Consider the following 17,121-nt stretch of genomic DNA (forward strand, 5'->3'; position numbering starts at 1 on the left):
TGCTTCAAATAAGTGCTTCTCGGTGGTGACTGCTCCTTCTTCTGATCCCACCCCAGTTGGTTATACCATGAATGACCTCATCTTTGAGTGGCAGGAGCAGGGAGCCGTGCAGGTGGCAGATGGACTAACTTTGCCCCAGTTTATCCTGAAGGAGGAGAAGGACTTGAGATACTGCACCAAGCATTACAACACAGGTGGGTGCAAGGGAGGGGACACCCGCCTCGGATCGCAACCCTCGGTCAAGGCCAGAGGTCACCTCAAACATTCATTCAACCACTGATTGAACAGATCTTATGAGGTATTCACGATGGACAGAGCTCCGTATTTATCACCTAGAGATTAAGGAAACATCCTTTAAAACCAAAAAGTGGCTCTGACACTTTCTTCCTGTGAGTCCTGAGGCAAGTAACTTAAGCTAAAGCCACATCTCATTACACGGGAAGCTGGGAGATACAGTCTTTCTTACAGGGAGCGGTATGCTTAACTCAAAATGGATCCTATTCTAAGGCAGAAGGAACAGCTGACATTGGGCGCGGGGGAACATCTAGCAGTCTCTGTCCCACAGGACCTGGCATTTCTGATAGGGCAAAGGCACAGGGCATGCTCACAACAGACCTCAGCAGGAGGAAGCTGAGATGTGGCACTGGAGATTAGTGAACAGTGAAGTTGGAAAGGGTCCACTAGACTGAGCTCCAAGCGGGGAGTGGGGAAACCACCACTATTTAGCTCAGCTCTATACCCCTCACGCCCAGCACAGCCTTTGTTTGAAGGCTGAATACAGGAATGAGCTGGGGCCAGATCAGGACAGGCTTTGCACGCCCCATTTCAGGCTGGGCGGGAGCTCACGGAAGCATCGTGGAAGAAGCACTCAGTTCATATGCCAGCCAGAGGGCTGGGCGGAGGCTGCTGTCTGAATCCAGCTGAGCAGAGCTGGTGATGGGCCACAGAGAGGAGGAGGTCAAGGAGAGGAATGAGAGAAACCACCGTGGTCTCTGGTGCAAGTAGAAAGCCCAGGAACAGGCAGGCAGCTGGGCTCTGGTCTGTCTAGGACAGCTGCCCCCTTCTGGGTGACTTTGGAGATGTCTCAGAACCCCGAAAGAAACTCTCTTCATCCCTGGGCAAGCTGACACTCAGAGAGACAATGGCAGCCGAGAAGAGAGCAGTAACTCGCATACATCGAATAATCACAACTGACTCTCACATACCACAGCGCTTTACTGTTTACGCAGCGTTTTCCCATCACGATTTCATTTGTTATCACTATGCACTTTTAGTAGGTGAGAGCCGAGCTCTGTGCTAGGCCGTGTGGATACAAGGAGAAAAGCCTGACAAGGCCTGGCCCACGTGGGGCGTGCTGTCCAGGGGGCTCTAGAAATCCACTGGTAACCGTGCTTCAGTGGACAGGAGCAGAGGCCCTGCCATGGGACTGGCCCCGCTCCAGTTCCAGGGATACACAAGTGGCGGGGGGACAAGCTGCCATGGTCTAGTGTAGAGGACAAAGATAGCGAGAGACCGACTTGCCTACTCACTCACTGTATTCTGCCTTAAAGGCTCTGATGATCGTGTGAAGAGAGCTGAAGGAACACAGGGAAAGAGAGGCATTCTGATGGGGGAGAGCTCACCTTTAAATTGCCAGGGACGAGAAGGAGGATCTCGTGGGCTGGTTGTGGGGAGGAATAAAGGCAGAGGGATTCGTAGGATCAAGTGTGAAAGCACGTTCAAGCCAAGGGATGGAGTGCAGGGGGTCATGGCGAGGTGAAGAAAGAAGGGAAGTGGGATAGAAAACAGGCTAGAGATCCACTGTGAAGGACAGACTGAAGAGTTTGAACTTTTCCTTCAGGTAATGGGAGGCTTCTCGGATGAGGTGAGAAGGAAGGAAAGAGAGGTTTTACAAAGAGAAGTAACAGGATCAAGTCATGTTTTGGGAAGAAAACTGGCAGAAGAATAGAGAATCGTCCACTTAGGCCCACTCTTAGGAACAAAATATGATGATGAGGATGATGGCAACTGACATTCCTGAGCACTAATGATGTGTGAGGACTGTGCTAAGTTCTTCATAGGCCCCATTTCATTCTACCATCACAGTAACCATGAGTAACCAAGTGAGGTAGCTACCATCGAGGTCATTATCATCGTCATCACCATCATCATCATCACTGTCACCACCGTCATCGCCATCACTGTCGTCATCACCATCATCGTCATCATCACCATCATCGTCGTCATCACCATCATCGTCGTCATCACCATCACCATCATCGTCATTCATCGTCATCATCGTCACCACCACCATCGTCGTCATCGTCATCACCACCACCATCATCATCATCACCATCACTATCCCCAATGTACCATAGACAAGAACACTGAGACAGAGAGATTCGAACACTTGCCTGAGGACACAGCTAGGGTGAGGCTGAGCCAGGGCTCCAGCAGAGGCTGCTCTGACCTCAAAGCCCTGTTCCTCTCCACTAGGCACCTCTGCCTTCTCACTGTAATTTTTGCAGGCAAGTTCACCTGCATAGAGGCCCGGTTCCACCTGGAGCGACAGATGGGCTACTACCTGATCCAGATGTACATTCCCAGCCTGCTCATTGTCATCCTCTCGTGGATTTCCTTCTGGATCAACATGGACGCCGCGCCAGCCCGTGTGGGCCTGGGCATCACCACCGTGCTCACCATGACCACCCAGAGCTCGGGCTCCCGAGCATCCCTGCCCAAGGTAAGTCCTACCGCCCTCGCGCACAGAACACCTGGGCAGATAAGGAGGACACTCAGCTCCCTTCTCTGCCTGAGATAAGAGGACCATGAGGAATTAGTCACGTTTCTCTGTCTACTGCACTTGGCAGGATCCAGCATGCTGGTCCCTCTAACCTCTCCTCCAGATGTAACGTTATGCTCAATACAGTTGCCAGGTATCACATTTTGCTCCATTCTCTACCAACATCAGACACACAGTCCACTTCATTTATTACTAGCACTCAACTCGACCTCCTCCTCCATTCACTGTTAGTGCTAAATTCCACTCCTTTCACCGTTAATGGTAGATAGTTTGTGTTGGGAGTCTCCAAGACCAGCCCATGCTCAGAGATTTGAAAGAACCCACAGACTCAGCATATAGTTGTACTCAGGCTAAGCCTTCTGCCGGCGATGCATTTGGGCTACTCAGCTAGATGATAAGGGAAGCGACACAGGGAGAGTCTGGAGGAGTCCATGGGCAGGCTTCCTGGCTCTCTCCCTCCCATGAGGGACCACACAGCGCCCTCTCACCCCAACAACAAAAAGGCAGCCACCGGTGGGAGATGCTTCTGCCCAGAGAGACAGGAAGGGAAATGTTTTGAGATTCACTTAAGATTCAGTATTGAAGGTTTTTAGTGGGTGCTGGTCAGGTAGGCACCCGCTGCCTAGCACGTACTAAATTCCAGACTCCCAGCATAAACCCTATTGTTTGTACAGCAGTCTAGGCACAGTGAGGCACCCTTCTCACTTAGGGAAAGTGGGAACACTCCCCAAATCCAAGTTCCCAGATGTCAACCAGGGGCCAACCGTGCAAGCAGGTCCTTCGTCAGATAGCAGCCTCATGCCTGCTATGTTAACCCTTTTCTGCACATACCTTAACCTGATTCTTATATTTCTAATGTTATATGTCACATTCCGTTATATTCACTGTTCACTCTAGAACCACATGCTGCTCCATTCACTATTGACCCTAGACACATGTCACTCCACTCACTGTCAATGCCAAGTACACATGCTGCCCCATTCACTCTGTCCTAGGCACGGCATTCTGTTCCATGCTTCAAGCACCAGATACACACAGCGTCCCACTTCATTCATTCATTATGGACACTGGACCCTGATTCTCCTCTGGTCACCCTCACAATAAATGCCATATTCTGTCCATTTCACTGTTAACACTAGACCACATTCTGCTTAATTCATGTTTAACATTAGACATAATATTCTGCTTGTTTACTATTAATGCCAGACACCACACACTCCTCCACTCACCCAACATTCTGTCCCCTTCACTGTGAGCACTGGCTGCCTCATCCTGCTGTGCTCTCTTCGAATGCTAGGCACTGCCTTCGCCTACATCCCCTACTGTTGTCTGAGACGCAGTCTGCTGTATTCGCTCAACGCTAGAGGCAATATTCTGCTCTGCTGTTAGTGTCAGCACCATACTCTGCCCCACCCAACCTTATGCTAAATGCACCATTTCCGATTAATGGTGCACTTAACCTTCTGTTTTGATACAGAAAAGCTGAATACCTTTCACCTACATTCCAACTGGTATCATTTTGCCACATTTACTTTGTCTCTCTATATAGATAGGTAGGTAGGTAGGTAGATAAGTTGGTAGGTAGATAGATTGATGCAATTTTTGCTCAAGAATTCAAGGTTAAAAACATGATGACAATTCACCTCTAAATAAGGAATAAGAATCACAATGATATTATCACATCTAAAAAATTAACATTAATTGAACAATTATTATTGAGTTAGAAATAATGCCATTTCATCTAACATAAAGCCTTCATTTAAAATTTCCCAGTTGTCAAAAAAATGTCATCAATGGACATGGTAAGGGATCCAATCAAGGATCCAATACAGATTCACATTGCATACGGTTGCTCCTTTAATTTAGAAGTCTCGGGGTGGCTGGTGAGCTCAGGTGGTTAGAATGCAGGCTCATAATACCAGGATTGCCAGTTTGATCCCCACATGGGCCAAGGAGCCGCGCCCTCCACTACTAGATTGAAGACAATGATTTGACTTGCAGCTCATGGGTTCTGGAAAAACGCCCTCCACAACTAAATTGAAACAACTACTTTACTTGGAGCTGATGAGTCCTGGAAAAACACACTGTTCCCCAATAAAAATTTTAAAAAAAATTTAGAAAAGTCTCCTCACCTTTTTTTGTTTGTTTTTCATGACATTGACTGTTCCATTAGCTTTTAATGTGACATGACATCCACTTCTTTTGCTTTCAACATTAGACACCACACACACCTATTTCACCCTTACACCAGAACCCGACAACCTGCCCTTTGCAGTATTAACACTAGGTTTTGCATTTGCTACACTCAGCGCCAATGCTTGAAACCAAATTCTGTTTACTGTTACCACCTGACAACACGCTCTGCTCTGTCCATTTGTACCAGCAGACATACTCTGCTTCCTTTTCCTTGTGTTACACTCAACATCCTGCTCCACTCATTTGGGGGTCTCGACACTTGGCTCCATTTGCTGCTAACACTCAACATCACATTCTTTCCCATTCTCTTTTTTTAAAGCGTAAAAATTCAGTGGCATTTAATATAGTCACAAAGTTATACACCCTCACCCCCATGGATTTCCAGAACATTTTTCATTGCCCCGGAAGGAAACCCCCATACACATCACCGGTCACTCCTCGTTCCTCCCTGACCAGCCTCTAGTAACCACTAACCTACTTTCTATCTCTATGGATTTGCCTATTCTGGACATCTCAAAGGAACAGAGTCGTACAATATGTGCGCTGTTATGACTGACTTCTTTCATTTAGCAAGTTTTAAAGGTTCATTCACGTATGGCATGTATCAGGGCTTCGTTCCTTTTTATGGCTGAATAATAACCCATTGTGTGGATATATCACATTTTGTTTCTCTACTCATCAGTTGAGAGACATTTGGGTTATTTCCACTTTGGGGTTATTATAAATAATGCTTGTATGAACATATTTGTACAAGTTTTTATGTGGACATGTTTTCAACTCTCATAGGTACATATCTAGGAGTACAATTGTTGGGTCATATAGTACTACATGCTTAACTTTTTGAGGACCTGCCGAACTATTTTCCAAAGTGGCCACACCATTTTATAATTCTATCACAGTTCCAATCTCTCCACATCCTCACCAACACTTATTATCTGCCTTTTTGATTACAGGCATTTTAGTGGATGTGAAAAGGTATCTTAACTACAGTTTTGATTTGCATTTTCCTAATGACTAATAATATTGAGTTTTTGTTTTTTTCTAAAGATTTTATTGGGGAATCGGGGGAGGTTTGTTCTTTAGTCTAGTTGTGAAGGACGTCGCTTCACTGGCCCATGTTGGTATTATCATTTCGCTCTTCCCAGGTGAGGCAGATCTGTCGCCAGCCACTGGACGGCCGCTCACAGTGGCTCTTGGCAGCTCACACCGGCTGCCGGTCGCTATTGAGCACTCTTTTTATGTCCTTATTGGCCATTTCTATATGTTCTTTAGAGAAATGTCTAGTCATATCTTTTGCCTACTTTTTAATTGGGGTATTTTTCTTTTTATTGTTGAGCTGTAATGCTTCTTTGTGTATTGCGGATTTTAAACCCTTAACAGATACATGATTTGCAAATATTTTCTCCCATTCTGTGGGTTGTCTTTTCATTTGATTGATAGTGTCCTTTATATACGAAAGTTTTTAATTTTGATGAAGTCAAATTTATCTATTTTTTCTTTTGTTGCTTGTGCTTTTGGTATCATATTTAGGAAACTAATGCCTAATCCAAGATCACAAAGATTTACATTTACTTTTTATTCTAAGAGTTTTATAGTTTACTCTAGGTTTTTTATCCATTTTGACTTATTTTTATACACGTTATAACAAAGGTATACCATTCTTTCACATGTGGATATTCAGATCTCCTAGCGGGATTTGTTGAGAAGACTGTTCTTTCCCTCCATTGAATTTACATCTTTGTCAAAAATCAATTGATTGAAGATGTATGGCTTTATTTCTAGACTCTCAATTCTATTCCATTGATCTATATGTTTATCTTTATGCCAGTGCCACACTGTTGATCACTGTGGCTATGTAGTAAGTTTTGAAATTGGGAAGTGTGAGTTGTCCAACTTTGTTCTTCATAAAGGTTATTTTGGCTATTCTGGGTCCCTTGCATTTCCATATGAATATAAATATAGATTTTAAGATCAGGTTGTCAATTTCTGCAACAACAAAAGAATGAATTTTGATTTAAAAAGCATTCAGTCTGTAGATGAATTGGGGGAGTACTGCCAAGTTAACAATATTAAGCCTTCCAATTCATGAACATAAGATTTTGTCTTCCCATGTATTAAGGTCATCTTTAATTCCATCTGCCTTCTAGATCCCATGGTTTCTACAAGAAATCAGCTTTTCATCTTATTGGTGATCCCTTATACATGATGAGTTGTTTCTCTCTTGATGCTTACAAGAATCTCTGTCTTTGGCTTCTGACAGATTGATTATGATGTGTCTAGGTGTGGATCTCTTTGAGTTTATCATGCTTGGATTTCATTGAGCTTCCCAGATATGTACATTAGTGTTTTTCATCAAATTTTGGGAAAATGTTGGTCACTATTTCTTTCAATATTCTTTTTGCCTCTTTCTCTCTCTCCTCTCCTTCAGGACACCCATTAAACATATTAGTGCACCTGATGGTTCCCTAGCATGTCTCCATCATGGTCTCTGAGGCTCTGTTCATTTTTCTTCATTCTGTTCCTCAGACAGGATAATTTCAAGTTCACTGATTCTTCTTGAAGTTCAGTAATTCTTTCTTCTGTCTGCTCAAATATGTTACTGATCCTCTTTAGTGAAATTTTTGGTTATTTGATTTTCAACTCCATAATTTCTATTTGGTTTTTTTTTTTATAATTTCTACTTCATGCTCTACTTGGTGAGACTTTGTTCTTATGCTTTTCTTAAGTTGTTTAGACATGTTCTTTGAACATATTTAAAATAACTGATTTAAAGTCTTTATTAAGTCCAACATCTAGGCTTTCTCAGGGGCAGCTTCTTTTGACTGCTTTTTTCCCTATGTATGGATCAGTCTTAGTTAATTCAGGCTGCTACAACAAAATACCATAGGCTGAGTGGCTTATAAACAACAGAAATTTATTTCTCACAGCTCTGGAGGCTGGAAGTCTGAGATCAGGATGCTAGCACAGTCGGGTTCTGCTGAGGAACCTGTTCCAACTGCAACTTGCCAACTCATTACTGTATCCTCACGTGGTGGAAAGAGAGCTTACTAGCCCACCGTCACATTGGAATTAGGATTTCAATCTATGAATTGGGAAGGGGGGATATAAACATTCAGCCCATTGCAGGGCCATAATTTTTTGTTTCTTTGTATATCTTATAATTTGGGGTTGAAAATTGCACATTTTAAAAAATAGAATGTGGCATTTCTGAAAATCATATTCTCTTCCCTCATGATTTATTGTTGTTGTTGCTTATTCAGTAACTTTTCTGAACTAATTCTGTAATGTCTTTATTGTTTGTTGTGTCAAGACATCTGTATTCTTTGCTGTGTGAGCAGAGACACTGAAGTCTCTGCTCTGTTAGCACGGTGGTTAGCTAAAGATTGAGCGGAGATTTCCTTGAATACCTTGTACCTATAAATCTCCCAGCCTTTGCCTAGGGGCTCTGTGTGTGTGTGTTTGTTAGGAAATAACTTCAACACTCAGCCAGGCAGCTTATAACTTTCCTTAGCCTTCACTTCCTGCTTGCTCAGCATGTCAAGGTTACCCAGCATTGAACACAAAGGGCCTTCTTAGGTCTTCCCAGGGAATGCACAAGCCCTAAGCATGCACACAGAGTTCCAGGAATACTTCAGAGCTTTCTAAAGCCCCCTATGGATATCTCATTCCCCAGCTTTTCCTTTTAAGCTTTTTGATCAACCTATTGTTTGCCTCAACCGTTACCTACTGCTTAAGGCTGACATGATGTTCAACAATTGCCACTGATTGTTTTCAGCAAATGCTCCCAGGGAAAAGGCTGGGTCAGCTCCAAGTCAGGTACAGTAAAGACAGCCTTGTGAGTGCGGTCTTTCCATGAATCCCAAGGCAGATCAAATAACTACAATTCACTGGGAATGGGGCTTTGAAGAAGCTCCAACTCTGTTCTGCCCATTCAGTGGCTTCCAGGCTACTACTGGCTTCCACTGTGCTTGCAGGCTGTTGGTTTTTAAAGCTAGTGTGGAGCTGACGATGGGAGTGTAGAAACAGGGCAACTTAAAACACCACAAATCTCCAAGGGAAATGAAAACATATGTCCACATAAAAACTTGTACCCAGAAGGGCCGGCCGAGTGGCGCGATGGTTAAGAACTCGCTTGGGATGCCAGAGGGCCCGGTTCGGATCCCACATATGAGGGCCAGCGACACTGCCCTCCACAGCTAAGATGCTGAACAACAGCTCAACCTGGAGAAAAGATGACAGCAACTTGTCTGTTCCCCTTCCCCCAATTCCCCAGCACTGTTCCCATTCCCCCAATAAAAAAAAACTTGTACCCAGAAGGTCACAGCAGCATTATGCATAATAGCCAAAAGGTAGAAACAACCCAAATGCCCATCAAGTGATGAATGCATCAACAAAATGTGGTATATCCATACAAGGGAATATTACTTGGCCATAAAAAATGAAATACTGATACATGTAACAATATGAATAAATCTTGAAAACATTATGCTAAGTGAAAGATATAGGTCATAAAAGGTCACATATTTATTATTTCATTTATATGAAATGTTCAGAACAGGGAAATCTAGAGAGACAGAAAGTAGATTACTGGTTGCTTAGGACTGGGGATAGGGGAATTGGGGGAATAAAGGGACGACAGCTAAAAGTAGTTACTGGCTTTCTTTTTGAGGTGATCAAAATTCTAAAATTGACTGTGATGATGGTTGCACATATCTGTGAATGTATAAAAACCATTGAATTGTACACTTTACATGTGTGAATTGTATGGTATGTGAATTATATCTCAATGAAGCTGTTTTTGTAACATGGTACATAGCTTGCTGTTCTGAGATTCAGCTGTCTTTCTTAAATAAATGCTCACAAGATTGCTGTTAGCCTTTGGGTAATTAACAGAGTTCTGAAAACGTTTATTCTGACCTTTGTTTCTGGTGCTCTTGTTGTTTTTATGGAGGTGTTTTTGAAGCTCTTACTCCACCTTTTCTCTGATATTCTCCATTTTAACACTTCACGACATCGTGTTCCCATCACCCTTAGACTAAACACAACACTCTGTCCCACTAATAAGAATGCTACATACACTATCCTCCCCTTTGGTACTCTTCTAGGAACCATATTTTAGTTTCCTCAACATTCTGTCCAGTCTTCTTGATGCATTTTTCTTGTTTTCCTCTGCTCCCTCCACCCTAATATCCCGGCTGAGGCGGGTACAGCAGTGGGTGATGGGGGATTGCTGAGAAGCAGAAAACATTCCCCCATATTCAATGTTTCACGCTCCTCTACCCTCACGTGCCCCTCCCCCACTGCAGGTGTCCTACGTGAAAGCCATTGACATTTGGATGGCAGTGTGCCTGCTCTTCGTGTTCTCAGCCTTGCTCGAGTATGCCGCCGTCAACTTTGTGTCTCGACAGCACAAAGAGCTGCTCCGGTTCAGGAGGAAGCGAAGGCATCACAAGGTAGGCCTTCGGGTCACGGCCTAAGGAGGGGCAGCTGGTGGTAAACACAGGCGTTCCAGGCAGCCCCGTCTTGTGATGCTTGTTTCATGGGATGATCCCTCTCAGTGTGTAAGGCGGGCACAAAATAGGGGTTAAAGCCCTGGAAGTCCTAGCGTCCCCTCGCATAAATAATTGCCCTGATTCGGTCCATAGGCAGCCACTCTTCCAACCATAATTACCCTACCGAAATGATCAGGTCACACCTGAAGACAGAACTGATGGAGCAAATGCTAATGGGGCCAAGATAATAATAACTAGCTCTAAACCCAAAGCATGGCAGGCTGAGAGATGTTGATTGGTGTTTTCTGCAAGGCTGCTTTATTTCAATGGGCTTGGTTCCAGAAGGGAATTGTACCACAAAAGGTAAGATCTTAGAGTAAAATTTCCAGGTGCCAGGCCTTTGCTTCCTACCTCCAAGATAGGAGCATCAAGCAAGGCCCTCCCCAGAGTGGAGTCTCTCGCCAAAGGGTTGAATAAAGGAATATTTGGCAGGCCATCTCTGAATCAAAGTCGCCAGTCTCTGTTAACTCAGAGGTTGTGTTCCAACCAGCAAATGCCACTGGGGGCAATGCAGCCCGTGGGAGCAAACTGGCTCCACACCCTGGTCCCTAACTGCTTCCCCAGGATACCTTTCTCCTGGGATCAGGGAACCGGCCCTTCTCTGCATCCTCATCTTCACATCACTTTCTCCTTTGCGCTTGGAGCACCAACCACACTAGCTTTTTGCCTAGTTCCTCCAATATACACACAGGACTTCAGGCATCTTGTTCTCTCCTCCCGGGTTGCCCTTCCAGTGCACTTTGCTTGGCATTAACCCGCTCATTTTCCAGTTCTCGGCTGAGGCATCTTTCCCCGATACCACAGTCAAGGTGTAAGTCCTGTAGTGAGGTCCTTTTGCAAGGCTGTCGAGGATGGCCGTGCAAGTTGCATCCTATGAGGGCCCCTGACCGAGCAGGCGCTCTTCTCTAAGTCACACCCCGGCAGGGACTTACCAGCCAGAGGAAGGGATTCCAATTCATAGGCCCCAGAGGAGCGTGCCTTTTTCTAATGGGCCCGAAGACACCGTGCGTGCTAGCACAGGCCACATTCTATTGTTACTGAACCCAGGTTCTTTCCTTCTGAACATACATCTTGACTGATAATTACACATTCAGTGATGTGACTGTTTCATGCTCATCTCTTCCACGGAATCATACGGCTCCACAAGGACAAAGACCACGTCTACTCTTATTCAGGGGTGTGTCCCTGGTGCCTACCACCATGCCTGAGAGTGAATATGCAATAGACATTTGTTGAACAAATAGACAAAGGAACAAATAAACTGATGAACAAAGAGATTCAGTCAGAATGCCCGCCTGGAAGTTTTTCCAGCAACGGATGAGGGCAACCAGGAACCCATACACTGTGACCTGTCAGGTCATGCCACATGCCTGCCAAACACCAAGATCCTGCAAGCTTTAGATTGACCTACTTAAGACAGCTGAAAACCCAGCTTCAACATGCTATGGCCATGGACTCTGTCTCTTAGGGCTCTTTGGTATGCGGCTTCAAGCTAGCCTCTTGCTGAGCCCACTTTCTCCCTCTACGAAATGGACTAAACGAGCAAATGGAGAGGGTGTGGTGAGGAGTAAATCAGATGCCAAAGTAGCTTTAAATTTTGTTCCTGCCATTCAAGTGCCAGGGATTAAAATGATTACGCAGGCACGGATTTCCAACAGTATGTTCCTTAAACATTAGCGATCTGATCCACTTAACTTCTAACAGCTTCCCATAGGCAGAAGGCAGACATGCCGAGACAGGAGACGTCCATGGGAGTTAAGATATAACCTGCATTGGAAGAGGAAACTACCTTGGGTGCAGCACGCCAGGCAGGACTTCTTAGAAGGCTCCTAGTTTTAGTCCTTCCATTACTGTCCATTGGATACCTAGCCTCTGACTCTTAAAAGAATCCAAGCAAGGAACTGACCAAGCTCGACTATTTCTGAGGTTTCCTTTTTATTTTCCCTTTTATCCCATGGGCTAGTGGCTTTTTGCATTTCCCTCTGCTAAAAGAAGATTAATACATTCTGTTGAGGAGGCCCTTATTTGGGAAGACTGTGTCCAAAATAACTGACAAGCACCAGGCCACTAGGCTGTGCCCTGCGTGGACTAACGTGTGAATGGTGCCCCCTGCAGATGTGTCATCTGCTGGGCTTATAGTGCTTGCAAAGGCGGCCTCCGCCCTTGCCAAATCCCGACCAGTTTTACACACGATAGGAAAACAGAGCCTTTCTCTCTGGCCCGGTAAAGTGTGAATGAGGCCTCTGTCCAGGTCTGATCAGACTCTCCTGCTCAGTTCCCGCCTTGCGCTCTCACAGCGTGTTGGTGCCGGAAGAGCTCTCTGAGAGCATCCTGTCAGCAAATGACAGCAGCGAGGAGACGCAAGGCGCCAGGGCCACGGAGGAGGGTGCTGGGGGACCCGTGGCTTTTCTCAAAACGACCACCCAGCACCGGTGGCTTATCTGCTCATCCATGTTTCCATCCTGAAGCAGATAAAACCAGTCCTGCATCTGTTGGATCTTAAATAAGAACTAAGGTTTATCCCAAGGCGGAGGTGAACAACTAGGACCCAGGTCAAATTCAAAAGACATATATCTTTAATCTCACCAGCAGGGTCTTAAATATCGGGAATAAGGTGCCAGCATTTAAAAATCACACTCCTAACTTTGCTCAAAAATTCCCAGCTTCTGGTCCCCCTGGATGCACACCCCAAAGGGACTGTGCACTGGGGCTGCCTTCTCCAGCTTACCACGGTCCCTTCTAACTGGAGAGGTGTTTGCAGCCCAGCTCACGTTATCACTCACATTTCTCCTGCCTGGTCCCTTGTGTGGGTTTGAATTAGTGTGACCTTGTTCCTAAGAGCTCTGAACTTGGTGCGAATGTCAGAAAGTACATGGATGCAGAATTGGACTCACCAACAAAGAAGAGCTTCCTTTGCAGTTACACCCTCTGGATGTGGCTTGCACACTGGCGGTGGATGAGCCTGGGCTGCAGAAACGTCCCTTTAGCAGGAAGTGTGCTGATGGGGTCTTATGTCCCAGGTGGTGACTGAAGAGGAACTAGCTACATGCCTGAGCCTCTCAGGGCCTGTGATCTTAGCCAGGCTCCTCAACTCCCACCATCCTCCCAGGTGACCTCATTTACTGGGCAGAAGGCATCTGATTCTCAAATCCCCTGGCCAGCCTCATTAGTCGGAGTATTAAGAAGCCTCTGTGGGCCTGACTGGGCAGGCGCACCACCAACCTCCCTGGGTTCTAGAGAAGACCAAATTTCCCCTGTTCCATCCCCAAGCAGCTCCAGAGGCAGCTGGGCAGTCCTTTCCTGCCACCTGGTGGGTAGAATAGGAATAGCAAGACTTTGTCCAAGCATTTCTAGGGAATTTCCCTTCTTCCTGCTAGAAGGCCAAATTGATATAATAGTTATCTACCCACAAGGGGCCTCCAGTCCACACATCTCCACCCCTTCCACGCCCATGTTTAACAGATTAGGGAGGCAGAGAACAGTTCGCCCCAAACTACACAGAAAGTTAATTCGGTGCTTCCCCATACAGAGCTAGAGCCCAGGGAAAACATTTTCAAACACCCCCTGCAGCAAAGGCAGATTTTGAATAACAAACAACAAAGTCAGACCCAGCCCTGGTTCCAGGCACAGGGGCTGCCAGTAACTTGGCCAGCGTCCCCACTCCTCTCCTTGGCCCTGGCACAGACCCTCTACTGTCGCCAAACTCAGAGACAAACAGTTATTGAGCATCTATTTGCCAGGCACTGTAGCAGTCCTCCAGCCCCCACTTCTGCAATGAGGATGTAGGACCAGATTCATTCATTTGCCAAACATTTCTTGAGCGTTCACTGTTATGTCCCAAATCCTTCTGGTGCTGGTGCTAGGAATACAACCCATTAAAAAAAAAAAAGGCTAGGACTGGTGAAGTTATACAAGTAAACACTTACTGATTCAACAAACATTTACTACGTTTTGAGCTTATGTCCAGGAACTGTCCATACGTCCCCTCCCCCTTCCTCCGCTTTGCACACCTGCGGTTTTGTTGCCCTTTCTCAGCGGCCCTCGTGCACGCCCACTTCTCTGCCTTCCGCGCACCACCAAATGCCCTTCTCCTAATTGCTTACCCTCTTCCTATATTCAGTGCTGAGGACGCAATGAATGTGGCAGGCAGTGCCTCTGCCTTCAGGGGGCTTGCAGTCTAATGGGAGAAGCAGACATTAATCAAGGGGCACAAGGTGTTAAGAGCTTTAAGAGGGTGGGCGGAGATGTAGAGGGACCTGTGGAGCACACAGCAGGGACACCTAGCCTATCTCTGGGCTCGGAAGGCTTCTGAGTAATAATTAGTTCAGTGAAAGGGGGGGGTTGGAAGCGGGGTGGAGTTAGGAGTGAGTTCCAGGCAGAGAGGACAACTTGCACTGAAGCCCAGAGTTAGAGTGGGAGCGTGGCACTTTCAAATATAAGGGAATATTTCAGGGTGACTGGAGCACAGAGTGCCAGGTAGAGAATGGCACAAGGTGAGACTGGAGAAGTGGGCAGGGTCCAGGGCCTCTAAGGCCTTGTTTACCATGTCAGGATTTTCACTATCCTGAAGTCAGTGTCAGCTTATTAAAAAGTTCTAAGCAGGCCGGGCCGAGTGGCTCCAGTTGGTTAAGAGCTCGCTTAAGAACGTGAGCTCTGAGCAGCAGCAGTTCGATGCCCAAGCTGAGCTGAGCTGCGGCTGAGCTGCCAAAAGGTGGCAAGATGGCTCAGCTAAAAAAAAAAAAAAAAATTTCTAAGCAAAAGATGACCAATAAGATCTATGTTATAACAACCCAGGTGGGTTGGGGGTGGGTTCCGACCAGAGGCAGTAGGGAGACTAGGCTGGAAGTCGTGCCAACAAGCCCAGCTGGCGGCCCACACGAGGCTGGGCAGGAGCAGCGCTGGAGGGGCGGCCGTGGCGCAGTCTCTGTTGGCCCCGCCCTGCATGGGAACGAGCAGAAGGCAGGGCTGCTGCTCCAAAAGCTCCCGCTATCTGGGAGGGCAGCGCCAGCTGAGGAAACGTCCCCAGAGCCACACACGGAAGCAACAGCTCAGCGGAGGCTCTCGGTGCCACCTCCGAACTCCACAGGGAAGGAAACAAAGCCGGACACGATGAGAGTAGACAGTAGATCAGGGCGAGGTCACCACGGGCTGGGAAAGGGAGAAACAGGGAAGGAAAAGGGCAGCAGGCGTTTTGGTGGTGAGCACAAGGCAGGGAGGTGCGAATGCACAAGTGCAATTACGTGCAACAAAACTGGCAGGCGTGCACGGCATGCAGTAGGGGGAGAGAAAGCGCCTGTACAGGTAGGCGGGAGGCAGGAGATGCGGGCCTTGAGTGATAACTTGATAAATATCCAGAGGTATGTCTGAGGTCACAAGTGCCAGAGCCACAGGACCACGGCGGTAGGAAGCAGCTGTGGCGCTCCCGGCTTGTGAAATGGAGGTGAGGCCCGCGGCCCCTGCTCCCTCCTGAACTGTTGGCTCCCTCCGCGCAACCCCCACACAAGAGGACATGAACTGGGGAACCGGGAGGGGGAAGAGGGCAAGGAGGCAACAGAAGCAAAGCAGGGGATCTCATCTCTCTAAATTGTACCCTGGATTTCTGCACAACAGCGCTCAGCATACCTGCTCATCGCTAACCTCTGATGGTCAAAAGAGCCTTTTGAGGTAGTGGGATGAATCTTACCCCCACTTATAGGTGGAAAAGTGAAATAAAAAACCCAGAGACACACAGAAGGAAGTGACTTGCTTAAGGTCACACAGCCAGCAAGTGACAGAGCCGACACTTGAACACGGGTCTGGAAACTCTGTTCACCTTCCTATCCCCTGGTTTGCATCTGTTTCCCACACGAGCGGCGCCCCTCTATAAGGCATAACTCCCCAGCCAGCCAAAAAGCCTTCAGAAACCTGGGCCGGTGCTGGGAGCAGGGGGAACCCGATGGGCGTGGCCTGGCCCCGAGGGGAGTGCCTTGCAGGGAGGGTGCCCAGCCCCTGTCTTATTTTAAGTAGAGCCCCATGTTGAATCTATTCCAGGAGGATGAGGCCGGAGAGGGCCGCTTCAACTTCTCCGCCTATGGGATGGGCCCAGCCTGTCTGCAGGCCAAGGATGGCATCTCCGTCAAAGGCGCCAACAACAACACCACCACCAACCCCCCGCCGGCGCCATCCAAGACCCCGGAGGAGATGCGAAAACTCTTCATCCAGAGGGCCAAGAAGATCGACAAGATATCCCGCATCGGCTTCCCCATGGCCTTCCTCATCTTCAACATGTTCTACTGGATCATCTACAAGGTTGTGCGCAGGGAGGACGTCCACAACCAGTGACGGGCCTGGGAGCCTGAGCGCCTGCGGAAGGCAGGGAGGGGGAGGGGCACACCAACGCCTGTCTTTCTCCCTCTGCAGTGTGTGCAATAGCAAACGGCAACGATGCATGACCCTTAGAATGTGGCACTATCTATTTAACTGCGGGTGGAGGTGGGGGGGCGGGGCTTTTCTAATATAGGAACTGACAGGCCGGGAGGACAGCGGAGGCGTTAGGGTGGGGGTGGGTAGCGAAGGGATAACAGCTTTCAAAACTTTTGAGTCCACCATGGG

The 17,121-nt window shown here is 47.1% G+C and overlaps 1 protein-coding gene across 2 annotated transcripts in view; it reads left to right on the plus strand.

Moving 5' to 3' along the window:
- GLRA1 (glycine receptor alpha 1) overlaps positions 1-16,859 on the plus strand; it is an 85,406-nt gene extending 68,547 nt beyond the window's left edge. The window contains exons 6-9 of one of the 2 annotated variants that reach the window (XM_019627236.1): positions 57-194; positions 2,508-2,722; positions 10,285-10,431; positions 16,537-16,859. In XM_019627236.1, the coding sequence (XP_019482781.1) occupies positions 57-194; positions 2,508-2,722; positions 10,285-10,431; positions 16,537-16,851 (815 nt within the window). In that variant the 3' untranslated portion in view covers positions 16,852-16,859. The remainder of the gene's footprint in view (positions 1-56; positions 195-2,507; positions 2,723-10,284; positions 10,432-16,536) is intronic. The other variant, XM_019627238.1, reaches the window with a different exon arrangement.
- Positions 16,860-17,121: the final 262 nt, after the last annotated feature.

The sequence above is a fragment of the Hipposideros armiger genome, unplaced genomic scaffold (assembly GCF_001890085.2).
Source record: "Hipposideros armiger isolate ML-2016 unplaced genomic scaffold, ASM189008v1 scaffold_725, whole genome shotgun sequence".
In the NCBI taxonomy this organism is placed as follows: domain Eukaryota; kingdom Metazoa; phylum Chordata; class Mammalia; order Chiroptera; family Hipposideridae; genus Hipposideros; species Hipposideros armiger.